The sequence below is a fragment of the Chrysochloris asiatica genome, unplaced genomic scaffold, assembly GCF_000296735.1.
Source record: "Chrysochloris asiatica unplaced genomic scaffold, ChrAsi1.0 scaffold00374, whole genome shotgun sequence".
Classification (NCBI taxonomy): domain Eukaryota; kingdom Metazoa; phylum Chordata; class Mammalia; order Afrosoricida; family Chrysochloridae; genus Chrysochloris; species Chrysochloris asiatica.
Window position 1 is genome coordinate 194,312 of NW_006408892.1, and position 13,389 is coordinate 207,700.

Below are 13,389 nucleotides of genomic sequence, written 5' to 3' on the forward strand. Positions count from 1 at the left end.
GATAGCATTGATACTTGATTTGAAGACTCCCTCTCTGTTGGTATTTAAATGCTTCTTTTTAGTAGCATTCTATTCTTGTTCAGTGGATGTGACCTGCCTTTTTACACCTCCAAGGATTTTAATGATTACTGTTTTCTTTTTCCTCCTTGCACTCAAAGATTTCCATCTCCTCAAGGATTTCCCACTCTTGGTTTATTTTAGTCTCTATAGAAGAAATCCCATATGGATTCTCTTTGTTTGTAAAGCCAGTTAGCTTGTCAGCACATGTATGTTTTGGGACGTCTTGTTAAGGATGAGTTTCATGCTGGGATCACCTGGTCAGGAATTTTGTTTTGGAAACCCCCACTGGCAGTGTTTTAGGAGCTTTTCTTTGGATGAGTCAGATTCCATGGAGAAGATTCTTCCAGTCTCGTGCCTAGAGGGGCAGACCCGCAATCTTCCAAGAATCCATAGGGAAGAAAAGAGAGTTGGGACTCAGCCACTGGAGGGTAGACATTTACTTAACACCCGTCTTCAGAGAGTTGCCCCACCCTGACATCCTCCAGAGAACAGACCTCCAGGATTGGCCAGATGTGGTGAGGGGTCCCTCAACTCCCTTTCCCTTCTGCAACCGTCTACCCAAAAACCAAACCCACTGCTATGGAATCCATCCCAACTCATAGAGCCTCCGTGTGTTAGAGTAGAACTACTTTATAGGATATTCTTGGCTGTGGTCTTTACAGAAGCAGTTCACCAGGCCTTTCTTCCACAGCACAGCTAGGAGGGTTCAAATCACCTATCTTTAGGTACCATTTGTCCCCTGCCCCCATGACTCAGCTTTCTCCCATCTCCTGTGTTTCTGACTTCTCATTTGGCTGCTCTCTTGCTTTCAAATGGAGGTGGTTTTTGTCTATATCATCATTTTTCCTGTCCCTGTCCAAAAAAATTCTTTTACTGGCTGCTCTGGGGGACTCAGGAAGATAAAAAGGGGGGAAGCCCCCAATGAAATGAGTTGACATTGTGGCCCCTACAATAGACCCAAACGTCCCAACAATCATGAAAATGGTGTAGGAGAGGACAGTTTTCCATCTTGTTATACATGGGGTTGCCCTGAGTTGGAGCCAATTCAGCTGTAACTAACAAGAGACATACAGGGTGAGAACGAACTTCTATGGTGTCTGGGGAACTGGGGCTGAGTATTCCTGGCAATAGGTGCTGGGCTCAGGGCAGTGTCCGGAGCCCATAGGCTGCTGGGATGGAGCCAGACAGGAGTCCTTGGGTCAGGCAAGGCCACCTTGTGATATTGTTTCTTTCCTTGGCAGCGGCCTCTCCGTGCTGATCCGCGTGCGCCGTGAGCTGAGCCAGCACCAGCGTGCCCGTCATACCATCCCTAGTATATTCCAGGAGGTGGTGCAAAGGCAGCCCGAGCGCTTGGCACTGGTAGACGCGGGCAGCGGAGCAAGCTGGACCTTCCGGCAGCTGGATGCTTACTCCAACTCCGTGGCCCACCTGTTCCTGCAGCTGGGCTTTGCACCAGGTGACGTGGTGGCCCTGTTCCTAGAGGGTCGGCCCGAATTCGTGGGGCTGTGGCTGGGCCTGGCCAAGGCTGGTGTGGAGGCTGCACTGCTCAACATCAACCTGCGACGTGAGCCCCTGGCCTTCTGCCTGGGCACCTCTGGTGCCAAGGCCTTGGTCTTTGGAGGAGAGCTGACAACTGGTGAGGCTGGGTGTGGGCTGGGATGGGCACAGGGCTAGTATGGGGTGGTCCTCAATCTGGGTGGACCCCAGGCCTGGGGAAGGGGGGCTGCCTGTCTATGAACCAGAGGTGGTAGTCCTGGGGAGGGGGCCTCCAGTCTTGACTATGACCCCTGTGTCCGGCTGCAGCGGTGATGGAGGTGACTGGGCAGTTGGGGAAGAGCCTGCTCAAATTCTGCCTTGGTGACCTGGGGCCTGAGAGCACCCTGCCCGCCGATACTCACCTCCTTGACCCCCTGCTACAGAAGGTTTCCACTGCCCCCCTTGAGCAGCCTCCAAGCAAGGGCATGGATGGTGAGTTAGGAGGCCTATCTGAGCCCCCACTGTCCTACCCTATCTCCAAAACCTGTCCCAGACCCTGTCCCCAATACTCACCATGTCCTCAGCCTCACTGCCCACTCCAGGTCCCTGTCTCCATCCCTGACACTACCCCGCCCTGATGCCTGACCCATCCCTTGCCCTTTTTCCTGCGTGTTCCAACATTCCCACTGCCCGCACCACTACCACCCTAGAACTTCATTTTATCTCCAACACTGCCCAATCCTGTCCCCCTTCCCTGGCTCCCACCTTGTCCCTGTCTGCAGTCCACTCACCCTCTTGTCTCTGACATCTGCACCATCCTTTTGTTCCTAACCCTTACCCCAAATTCTGATCCCAGACCCCTTTGCCCCAGACACTGTCCTATGCCCCACCCAGCCCCTCTCCTGGATGTCTACCCAGTCTCCTTTTCCTAATTGCCTGACGCATCATCCCCATTCCCAACTCCCATCCTGTCCCTCTGTGTCCAGTGCCACCTGTTTCCTTGTCCCTCACACCTATCCTATTCCCTAAGTCTCGTCCCTGATGCTGTCCTCCCCCTGCCCTCCCCCCCCATCCTCTCCCCAACCTGTCCCTGATGCTGCCCCAGCATCCCCCATCCCAGTCCCCATCTTCTGCATCTTCTGCAGACCGGCTCTTCTACATCTACACATCAGGGACCACCGGACTGCCCAAGGCTGCCATTGTTGTACACAGCAGGTGAGCCTCAGCCTGGCCATCCCAGGGCTCTCAACCTCTCCCAACCCAGCTAAACCCTGGGCTGTAAGCCTCTCCCCTTCTCCCCCTCCCCCCGCCTATCAGCAGCAGAGCCTGCTCCTGTTTCCAATCTTGCCCTAAACCATCCACTTCTCTCCCTACCCAGCTCTGCTCCGGCTCTTCCCCAACCACCCCCACACACCCCCTGCTCCCAAAGCAGCCACTGGGGGATTTCAATCCCTCATTCAGACTGCCCACCTTCTCCTGCCGCAGAGCTCATAATCAAATCCACACTCCCTTGGAGTCCTGAGCCTGTGTCCTCCGGCCCCACCACTTCCCCAGATCCTGGTCCTCCTCTCCTCTCACCCACTCACTCCCCACACTCTTCATGGAGCCACCAGCCCCAGTTTAACTGAAGGATCTTTGCACATGCTGTGTCCCCATCTGGGCACCCTTCTTTCAGCTTGCCCCAGCTGTTTTCTGCTCCCCAAACTGGCTCCCCAACCTCACCCACTGTGTCCCCAGCATCCAGCATGCCTCCTGTCCCCATAGGTACTACCGCATTGCGGCCTTTGGCCACCATGCCTACTGCATGGAGGCCTTGGATGTGCTGTACGACTGCCTGCCCCTGTACCACTCAGCAGGTAGCATGGGACCCGGTGGGTGGTGGGTGGTGGGTGAGTGGTCACTGGACATGTCCCTTCATCCGTCCACCTCCCCCAGGGAACATCATGGGCGTCGGGCAGTGTCTTATCTACGGGCTCACTGTTGTCATCCGCAAGAAATTCTCAGCCAGCTGCTTCTGGGATGACTGTGTCAAGTACAACTGCACGGTCAGCTCCCACCCCAACTCCTCATTCCCACGCACCCGGGCCCTGGATCAGCTGTCCAGGATAGGGACAGGGACAGCAGCCAGCTCTGAGCCTAACCCAGACTGAGCCATTGATGTGGCCCCTTACTGAGTCCTGGATCTTCGTAACTGCTGGTAGTAGGCAAAGGTTTCAGACCATTTCACAGGTGGGGAAACTAAGGCTTAGTGTCTTCATTGCTTTGTTGTCAGTTGTCGTTGAGTTGACTCCACTCCTGGTGACCTCTTGTGCAGCGTAGAACTGCTCTATGGGGTTTTCAGGGCTGTGACCTTCAGGAAACAAATTGTCAGGGTTTCCTCCTGAGGTGCCTCTAGATGGCTTTGAACCCACTAGCCTTTTGATTAGTGGTGGTGACGTGCTGTGTAGTCGGTTCTGACTCATGGCGATCCTGTATAGGGTTTCCAAGGCTGTAAATCTTTTTGGGAGCAGAAAGCCTCATCTTTCTCCCGTGAAACAGCTGGTAGTTTTGAACTGTTGACCTTGAGGTTAGCAGCCTGACTTGTAAGCACTATGCTTCAGTGCTTAACCATTGGCACCACCCAGAGATTCCTCTGAATTAGGGCAGCTATAATACAAATGTCACAAACGGGTGGCTTTAAAGATGACAAATTTTTATGTTCTGACAGGTTTGAAGGCTAAAAGTCTGACTCAGGTCTTCTTCCTTGTGAATTGCAGTGTGCGTAGATGATCCTCCCATGCTGTCTGTCTTTCCATGTGTGCGCAGGTCTCTGTGTCTCATCGGGTCTTTTCATAACTCAGAAGTCACTAGGTTTAGGATCTTCCGTACACTGGTGTGATCTCAGTCTCTAGATGACGTTATGTTACCCTGTATTGTTGAAGGTGTTTGTTACATTAAGCCAGATGCTTTCTAGTTGCTTCCAACTCCTGTGAATCCAGCTGTGTCCAAGTAGACCTGTGCTCCACAGGGTTTTCAATGGCTGCTTTTTTGGAAGTAGATTGATCACCAGCCCTTTCCTCTGGTCTCAGGTGGATTCAGTTACATTCTGGAAGGTCTTTAGGTTACGTTGAAATCAGATTGTGCCCCTTACAATGCTTTAGTTTCCCCCCACCCCCCCTGCAAATTTCAAGTGATCATTCAGAAGCCAGTCCTGAAATGACTGCTGAAGGTACGGGGGTGGGGGTAGATGTACCCAGGAAATGACGCTAGAAAACCAGGTGGAGAATTGAGACAGGAAAAGAAAAAGTCTCCTACAGCGGAAAGAGCTGGCAGTGCCAGGGGCAATTTGGGCCTCGTCCAGCCAGGGTCTCAGGCATACAGCATGTGCCTGGGAGTGGTGCAATCCCCTCATCAATAGAGCCCAGCCTTATTTGAATTTCCTGGAAAATGGGCCACAAGATGAAGACTTCAGGGCACAGAGAGTATCCGGGAGGTGACTCTAGGAAGCTCCAAGTTATTGATAAGTGCTTTTGAGTAAGTTCAGCTCATAGCAACCTGTATATAGGGTTTCTGAGGAACAGCTGGTGAGTTTGACCCTCTGACCTTGAAGTTAGCAATCCAGTGCTTACCCTACAGTGCCACACCAGGACTCCAGGAAGACCTGTGGAGGGTGTGACAGGAGGCACCAACGAGCAAGCAACGCTATGGGCAACCAGGTCTCAGGCTGTGTGGAGCTTAAGGAGCCCGTGAGAGCATGAATTTCAGGGTGGTCCCACCCCAGGATTTTGGAGTCCTGGTGGTGCTGTGGGTTAGGCAATTGGGCTGCAGACTTCAAGGTCGGTGGTTCAAACCTACATGAATTGGAATCAACTGATGGCAGGTTTTGTGTGGTTTACTTGCATGAGCTGAGGACTGTCTCTTGGGGCATCCATTCTCCCACATCCCTCTTATCCTGCATGTGCCACAGGCTCCTTGACAGCAATGTAGTGTCCCCAAGAGGTAGCTGGGGGTGGGGGTGGGGGGGGTGGAGTAAGGGGAACAAAGCAAGTGAACAGGTATATATAAAAATAACCTGGTGGGGTGGCGTCTGAGGTATCACATCATTGCCAGCGCCCCCCACACACACACCCCAGCCACCCCAGCTGCCCATGGTGGCCCTTCTGATAGGAGCCCCACCCCCACACATCTACCCCTAGGTGGTCCAGTACATTGGGGAGATCTGTCGCTACTTGCTGAAGCAGCCAGTGCGTGAGGCTGAGAGAGGGCACCGAGTGCGCCTGGCGGTGGGTAACGGGCTGCGGCCGGCCATTTGGGAGGAGTTCACGCAGCGATTTGGTGTGCGTCAGATCGGAGAGTTCTACGGGGCCACCGAGTGCAACTGCAGCATGGCCAACCTGGATGGCAAGGTGGGTGGGGCCGGCGTGGTGATCTCCAGTCCCCTGTGGAGTCCTGGGGCGGGGCTTGAGTGGGGCAAATTTATGGGGCAGGGTATAGTAGGGCAGACTCAGATTACCATTGGGACTGGGGGCCAGATCACTGGATTTAATCCTCTTGGGCCAAACTCTTGAAGGGCTACAAGTCTAGGCTTTGACTGCAAGGGCAGGTGTTGGGGTAAGGCCAGAAGGCTGATCACGGGTCAGGCCCAGACCCCGTCGGTATGCACACGTCATCACGGTGTGCACACGTCATCACGTAACTGTTAACCCCAGTGGTGAAGTTCCAGGTCAGGCTCTTAGATGGTTGCACAGACCTTCTAGCCTCAGTGTTAACGCATGTGGTCAGCAGTACAGCAGGAGTCTTGAGGATCCAGGGGTAACTAGGGTTGGGTACCAGTAGCCCCCTCCTGCTCTCTGATGCCCTCTTGAGCCACTCTCCTCCTTCATGAATGAGAACACAGCTCGTAGTACCACGAGGGATGCTTTTGTGAGTGGTGGTGGTGGTTGTGTGCCGTTGAATCGGGAGGCCTACGTAATACATTTCCAAGGCTGTACATCTTTACAGGAGCAGAAAGCCGCATCTTTTACCGAGGCTGGTAAATTCAAACCACTAACTTTTGCAGCCCAGCTGTAATCTACTAAGCTAGTGCCGATCAATGATGATTATCCCATTTTAACCTTGCCCAAGGGGACCTCACTCCTCCTTCCCAGGCCAAGAGCAATGATGATAAAGCTAATGCCCCAGACAGAATTCTGTCCAGTGTGCACCTAGAGGCAGGTATGCTTCCTCATTCACCCCCCCTTGCGTGTCTGTAGAATGAACGCAGGAAAGGACCCGACACAGGTTGACGCTGTAACAAATTCAACAGTGTGTAGTGGCAATGAGGCGCGCCAGACAGCATTTCTGGTCACATGACAGGATAGGATGAGAAGCCCCTCCTAGTGTCCCCACGTCCCTCTGGGTGGGTTTCATAACGTGGGAATGCGGCAGGCAGGACATGACTTTTTAAAAAATGTTTTATTGTGAATTATGTGATTCATGGGAGAACATTAGCTTAATATTCATCCTATGGTATATCATTTCATTGCCATGATTACAGCAACTATTTTTTTGGAGGGGTGATACCAAACTTTGCCCCCCCCCCCTTTTTTATGCAGAAGACCCAAGCTGGTCACAGCTGGGTGGTGCTAGGGGTGACTCTCCAGGGCTTGGGGCAGGGGAGGCAATGCCAGGGATACCCCCAACCCACTCCACCTGACTTGGTTTGCCTGTCCAGGTGGGCTCCTGTGGCTTCAACAGCCGCATCCTGCCCAACGTGTACCCCATCCGGCTGGTGAAAGTCAATGAGGGTACTATGGAGCTGCTACGGGATTCCCAGGGTCTCTGTGTCCCATGCAAGACTGGTGAGCAGCCCCTCTCCGCCAGCCCTTGACTCCCTCGCCCACCCTCTCTTGTGTTCCCGCCCCCCCAGTATCTTCACCCCGTCCTGTGCTTGCCCTTCCCCCACCACGCCCACACTGGCCCCACCCACCCCTTTCCCTTTGCCCTGCCCACACACAGCCTTAGCTTGGGCCCTCTCCAGGCGAGCCCGGCCTCCTAGTGGGGCAGATTAATCCGCACGACCCACTGCGCCGATTTGATGGCTACGTGAACGAGAACGCCACCAGCAAGAAGATCATTCGCAGCGTCTTCCGCAAGGGGGACAGTGCCTACCTCTCAGGTGCGCGGCACCCCTGACATGGGGGGCTTGTGGGGGAGCTGGTTGGGGCAGAGCAGGGCACGGAACCCGCTGCCCCACCTCCCCTCCTCCACCTGCCAGGTGATGTACTGGTGATGGACGAACTCGGCTACATGTACTTCCGGGACCGAAGCGGGGACACCTTCCGCTGGCGCGGGGAGAATGTGTCTACCACCGAGGTGGAAGGCGTGCTGAGCCGTCTGCTAGGCCAGAGGGACGTGGCTGTGTACGGGGTGGCTGTGCCAGGCAAGTTGGTCTTCAGGTAGGGGTGGTCCTGGGGTTTGCAGCATCAGGAAAGTGGCCCAGAAGTGCAGGTGTCTTTGCATAGTGCACAACCCAGACAACTGCTCATGATTGAGAGTGCTGGCTTTGAAACCATTCAAACAGATCACAAAAGCAGTGCAGGGAGTCCAGAGTCCAGACACAGTACTGTCATGAGGGATGTGGTGGGGCGGGACCTGTTGGGGAGTGGACACAGAGCGTATCCTCAGTCAAGCCTTTTTCTTAGGAGTGGAAGGCAAAGCCGGCATGGCCGCCATCGCAGACCCCCAGGGCCAGCTGAGTCCCAACGCACTGTACCAGGAGCTGCAGAAGGTGCTGGCACCCTACGCCCGGCCCATCTTCCTGCGCCTCTTGCCCCAGGTGGACACCACAGGTGCAGCCCTGCTTCTTCTGTCTGTCAATATGTCAGTCTCTTCTCCGTGGATTAGCCATCTTCATTCTTCCTAGTTCAGCCTCCATGCTGGGGCTGACCTAATGCTTCTGTTTCTGTGGTTCATGGGTTTCCATGCCTCATTCCCACCCTGCAAACCAGTTGCCATCAAGTAGAATGCAACTCATGGCAGCCCCATGTGTGTCAGAGTAGAACTGTGCTCCACGGGGTTTTCAGTAGCTGATTTAGAAGTGATCGCCAGGCCTTTCTTCCAAGGCTTCTCTGGGTAGACTTGAACGTCCAACCTTTTGGTTAGCAGCCAAGCACATTCACTATTTGCAATACCTAGGGACTCTCCCCTCCCCACCCTCCAAGCTTCTGAAAGGATTGGTGTATCTGTTCATTTTTTTGCAATTTTTCCTAGTTGCTAGGTAGGAAGTTAAAGCGTACCTTGTGCCTTTTCTGTGTCCTCGTCTGCTTTTGCCTGTTTGTGTCTTTAGCCTAGCCCTGAATTGTTTACTGTTTCCTTGTGATTTGGGGGAGTTCTTTGAAATAGCCTGGATGTTAATTCCTTAGCAGTGTTGGACATCAGGATTCTCTTTCCTGTTCTGTGTGTGATTTTTATAACCTTGTGCCCAGTGTTCTTTGTGGGAAAGAAACACTTAATTTCAAGATGAACAAATTTCTCTTTTTAAAAAAAACCTTATGATTTGTGCTTTTGAAGTTTGTTCTAGAAAACATTTCCAACTCTAGATCACAAAGGTGTGTTCCTGCGCTTGCTGAATCTCTGGTATTATCTTTCAAAAAACTGTTCTTTCATCAAGTGCTGCAGGGGCCAAGAGCAAACAGTGAACAAGATCAGCTATTAATAAAAGGGTTTGAGTTTGAAGTCCACCCAGAGGGGATGCCTCAGAAGGAAGTCTTTAAAATCTACTTTCAAACGTCAATCAATAGTGATGCATGTTCAACCTTGGAACAACAGGGCTCTGTGATACAGGGATCGAGGCAGAGTCTGAAGACTATCTTAGGAATATTGCTTTCCCTTGCCTACTATTGTAAAATAGACGCTTGAGTAGGATAGAAAGGAATGTCGGGAAACATGACTGCAGAACGCTTGTAAGCCCCTCTTCAGCCTATAACTGATTGGAATTCCTAAAAGGGGTTCTAGAACTTGCACAGTGAAATAGGCTTCTTGCAAAGCCTTTGCAGTGTATATAGGACTTTAGGTAGAATTGTCATTAGAAAGGACAAGCAGACCAGCCTGGAACAGCTAGAGCAACAGATTTAAAAAAAAAAAAAAAAAGAATAATGTAGTCACGCTGAGAAGATGTGATCAGAAATGTTTATATATTTAAATTGTAAAACGTTTCAACAACATAGTATTTAGTATAACTGCCTCTATATTAGTTTGATGCTAAAGTTTTCAATTTCAGAATTTCAGGAAATACATTTTTCATCATGGCTAAATTAAAAAATAAAAGTCAAATCAGTGAAAACTCCTTGGAACGCAGTTCTACTCAAAAACACATATAGTCACCATGAGTTAGAATTGACTCAAGGGCAACAGATTTCACTTACCAAAAGGGGTTGGAGAGCTTTGTCACGAAGGACCAGAGGGTAACTTTTTCAGTTACGCACACTGTGTATGGTGCCTGTTATAACTTTATAATTCTGTCATTATAGCAGTCGTATTAGTGTGAAATGGGGCTACTTGTAACAGCATTATCAGAACCTGTGTAACTTCAGTGGAGATGTCTTGGTGCGGTGCTGTGGGATAAAGCACTGGACCGCAAGGTTGGCAGTTCAAACTCACCAGCCGCTTCTTGGAAACCTTATACAGGGTCACTATGAGTTGGAAACGACTCGAAAGCAGTTAACAACAACAATCACCAAGATCACCCCAAAACAGGTTTCTATAAGGTAGAGGTCTGACATACCTCCACTCTTCAAGCTTTGTACAAATTCTAATACCAGCTGCCCCTTCCACTGTACCTTCATTTACTTCTCTTCTGAATGTGTTCATCTGTTACAGTGACCCCACAGAATTCACAACCTTACTTACAGCTACTACCACTCGTCTGTCAGTTGTCAGTGTGTTGAACTGTGATGGCTTGCATGTTGCTGTGATTCTGGATGCTATACCACTGGTATTTTAAATACCAGCAGGGTCACCCATAGGACAGGTTTCAGGTGAGCTTCCAGATGAAGACAAACCAGGAAGGTGAGATGGACTACTCGAGAATATTTAATCACTGAAAACCTTCTGAATAGCAGTGGGGCACTGTCAGATAGCACCAGAATACTGAATATTGAAACATGATGAATTAACACCAGGATGTTGTCAGCTATAGGAGTCCTGGTATGGTGCTGTGGGATAATGTCCTGGACTACAACATCAGTTTGAGCTTCAAGGTTGGTGGTTCAAACCCACCAACTGCTCCATGGAAACTTTGAACATGGTCATTATGAGTCACAACCAACTCGATGATACTTAACAATAACAACAGCATTGTCAGCTTTAGTACTGGAAAATGAACACCTCAAGTTGGAATGTACTCAAAATACGACTGGGGAAGTTCTGTCGCCTCAAAATAGAGTTGACTGTGATGCTGTGAATGGAAGAAAGCTTTTAGGACCTTCATTTGCTGATGTGATACAGTTCAAAATGAGGACAAATGCTGTAAACATCATAATAATAAGAACATGGAATGTACAAAATGATGAATCTAGGAAAATCTGAAGTCATCAAAACTGAAATGGAATGCATAAACATCAATCATCCTAGGCATTAGTACACTGAAATGGATTGTTATTAGCCATTTGTAGTCTGACAATCACATGGTTTACTATGCCGGGAATGACAAATTTAAGAGGAATGGTGTCGTATTTATCATTAAAAAGAACATTTTAAGACAGATCTTGAATACAACTCTTGTCTGTGAAAGGATAATATCCATGAGGCTGTGAACTTCAAGGTCAGCAGTTCGAAACTACCAGCTGTTCTGCGGGAGAAGGATGAGACTTTCTGCTCCCATAAAGATTTACAGCCTCGGAAACCCTGTGCAGGGTCAATATGAGTCGGAACCAACTCCACAGTACTTAACACCAACAAGGAAGACCAGTCATTACTACTATTATTTAAATTTGCATATCTACCACTAAAGCCAGTAATGATAAAATTAAAGAAAATGAAAACCAGTCCATGACACACAAAATGTGACCTTGAACATATCCCACCTGAATTTAGAGATCATCTGAAGAACAGAGTTGATGAATTGTGGGATGACATCATACAGGAAGAAAACAAAAGGTCATTAAGACAAGAAAGAAAGAAAAGACCAAAATGGATGTCAGAATAGACTCTGAAACTCGCTCTCCAGCATAGAGATGCTAAAGCAAATAGAAGAAATGAGGTAAAAAAGCTGAATAGAAATTTTCAAAGGTCCGCTTGAGAAGACAGAGTCAAATATTGTAACAAAATGTGCAAAGACCTGGAGTTGGGAAACCAAAAGGGAAGAACACAGTGAGCATTCCGCAAGCTGAGGGAACTGAAGAAAAAAACTCCAGCCTCAACTTCAAATATTGAAGGATTCTGTGGGCAAAATATTGAATGATGGAGAAAGCACGAAAGGAGTCCCTGTACCAAAAAGAAATAGTCAATGATCAAGCATTTCAAAAGATAGCATAGGATCAAGAGCCAGTAATACTGAAGGAAGAAGTCTAAGGTGCATTGAAGACATTGGCAAAGAACACGGCTCCAGGAATTGGTAAAATACAAATTGAAATCTTGCAACAGACTGAGGCAGCACTGGGGCACTCATCTCTGCCAAGACATTTAGAAGACAAACTACTTGGCCAACTAATTGGAAGAGATCCATATCCGTGTTCATTACAAAGAGGGGTGATCCAATGGAATGCAGAAATCATCGGACATCATTAATATCACATACAAGTTAAATGTTGCTAAAGATAATTTCAAAATGCCTGCAGCAGTACATTGACAGGGAGCTGCCAGAGGTTGAAGCTGGATTCAGATGAGAATGTGAAATGAAGGATATCATTGCTGATGTAAGGTGGATCTTGGTTGGAAGCAGAGAACACCAGAAAGATGTTTATGCTTTATAAAATATGCAAAGACTTTTGACTGTATGGATCATAACAAACTATGGACAGCATTGCAGAGGATGATTATTTCAGAACACTTGTGTCCTTGAAGAACAGACCAAGAGGCAGTCGTTCAAACATAGCAAGGAGACACTGAATGTTTTTTAAAATTAGGCAAAGTGTGTGCCAAAATATGTTCCTTCACCATATTTATCCAATCTGTATGCTGAGCACCTAACCTGAGAAAATGGATTATATGAAGAAGAAAATGGTATCAGCATTAGAGGAAGACTCATTAACAACTTGCAATATGCAGATGACATAACCTTGCCTGCTAATAGGGACGAGGACTTAAAATACTGATGAAGATCAAAGACCACAGCCTTTAGTATGGGTTGCACTTCAATGTAAAGAAGTGGACCAATAAATTGTTGTTGTGAGGTGCCATCGAGAGTCGGTACCGACTCATAGCAACCCTATGCACAACAGAACGAAATAGTGCCCGGTCCTGGGCCAACCTCACAATTCTTGCCATGCTTGAGCCCATTGATGCTGCCACTTGGCCAATCCATCTCGCTAGGGGTCTTTCTCTTTTTCTCTTACCCTCCACCTTGCCAAACATGATATCCTTCTCCAGCAACTGGTCCCTCCTGACAATATGTCTGAAGTATGAGAGACAAAGTTTGGCCATCCTGGCCTCCAAGGAGCACTCTGGCTGCACTTCTTCCTATACAGATCTGTTGGGTCTTTTGGCAACTTTCAATGGCACTTTCAATATTCTCCTCCAACACCATAACTCAAAGCATTAATTCTTCTACAGTCTACCTTATTCACTGTCCAGCCTTCACATGCATATGAGGTTATTGAAAATACCATGGCTTGGGTCAGGTGCACCTTAGTCCTCAAGCTGACATCTTTGCTCTTCAACACTTTAAAAAAGGTC

The 13,389-nt window shown here is 49.2% G+C and overlaps 1 protein-coding gene across 1 annotated transcript in view; it reads left to right on the plus strand.

Annotated features, from left to right (window-relative positions):
* The window catches only part of SLC27A1 (solute carrier family 27 (fatty acid transporter), member 1), a 38,584-nt gene that overhangs the window by 10,608 nt on the left and 14,587 nt on the right, over nt 1–13,389 (plus strand). Inside the window, exons 2-11 of the mRNA XM_006876284.1 lie at nt 1,302–1,696; nt 1,864–2,028; nt 2,682–2,751; nt 3,301–3,392; nt 3,472–3,581; nt 5,712–5,921; nt 7,229–7,355; nt 7,535–7,672; nt 7,772–7,936; nt 8,199–8,345. Of these exons, the coding sequence (XP_006876346.1) occupies nt 1,302–1,696; nt 1,864–2,028; nt 2,682–2,751; nt 3,301–3,392; nt 3,472–3,581; nt 5,712–5,921; nt 7,229–7,355; nt 7,535–7,672; nt 7,772–7,936; nt 8,199–8,345 (1,619 nt within the window). The remainder of the gene's footprint in view (nt 1–1,301; nt 1,697–1,863; nt 2,029–2,681; nt 2,752–3,300; nt 3,393–3,471; nt 3,582–5,711; nt 5,922–7,228; nt 7,356–7,534; nt 7,673–7,771; nt 7,937–8,198; nt 8,346–13,389) is intronic.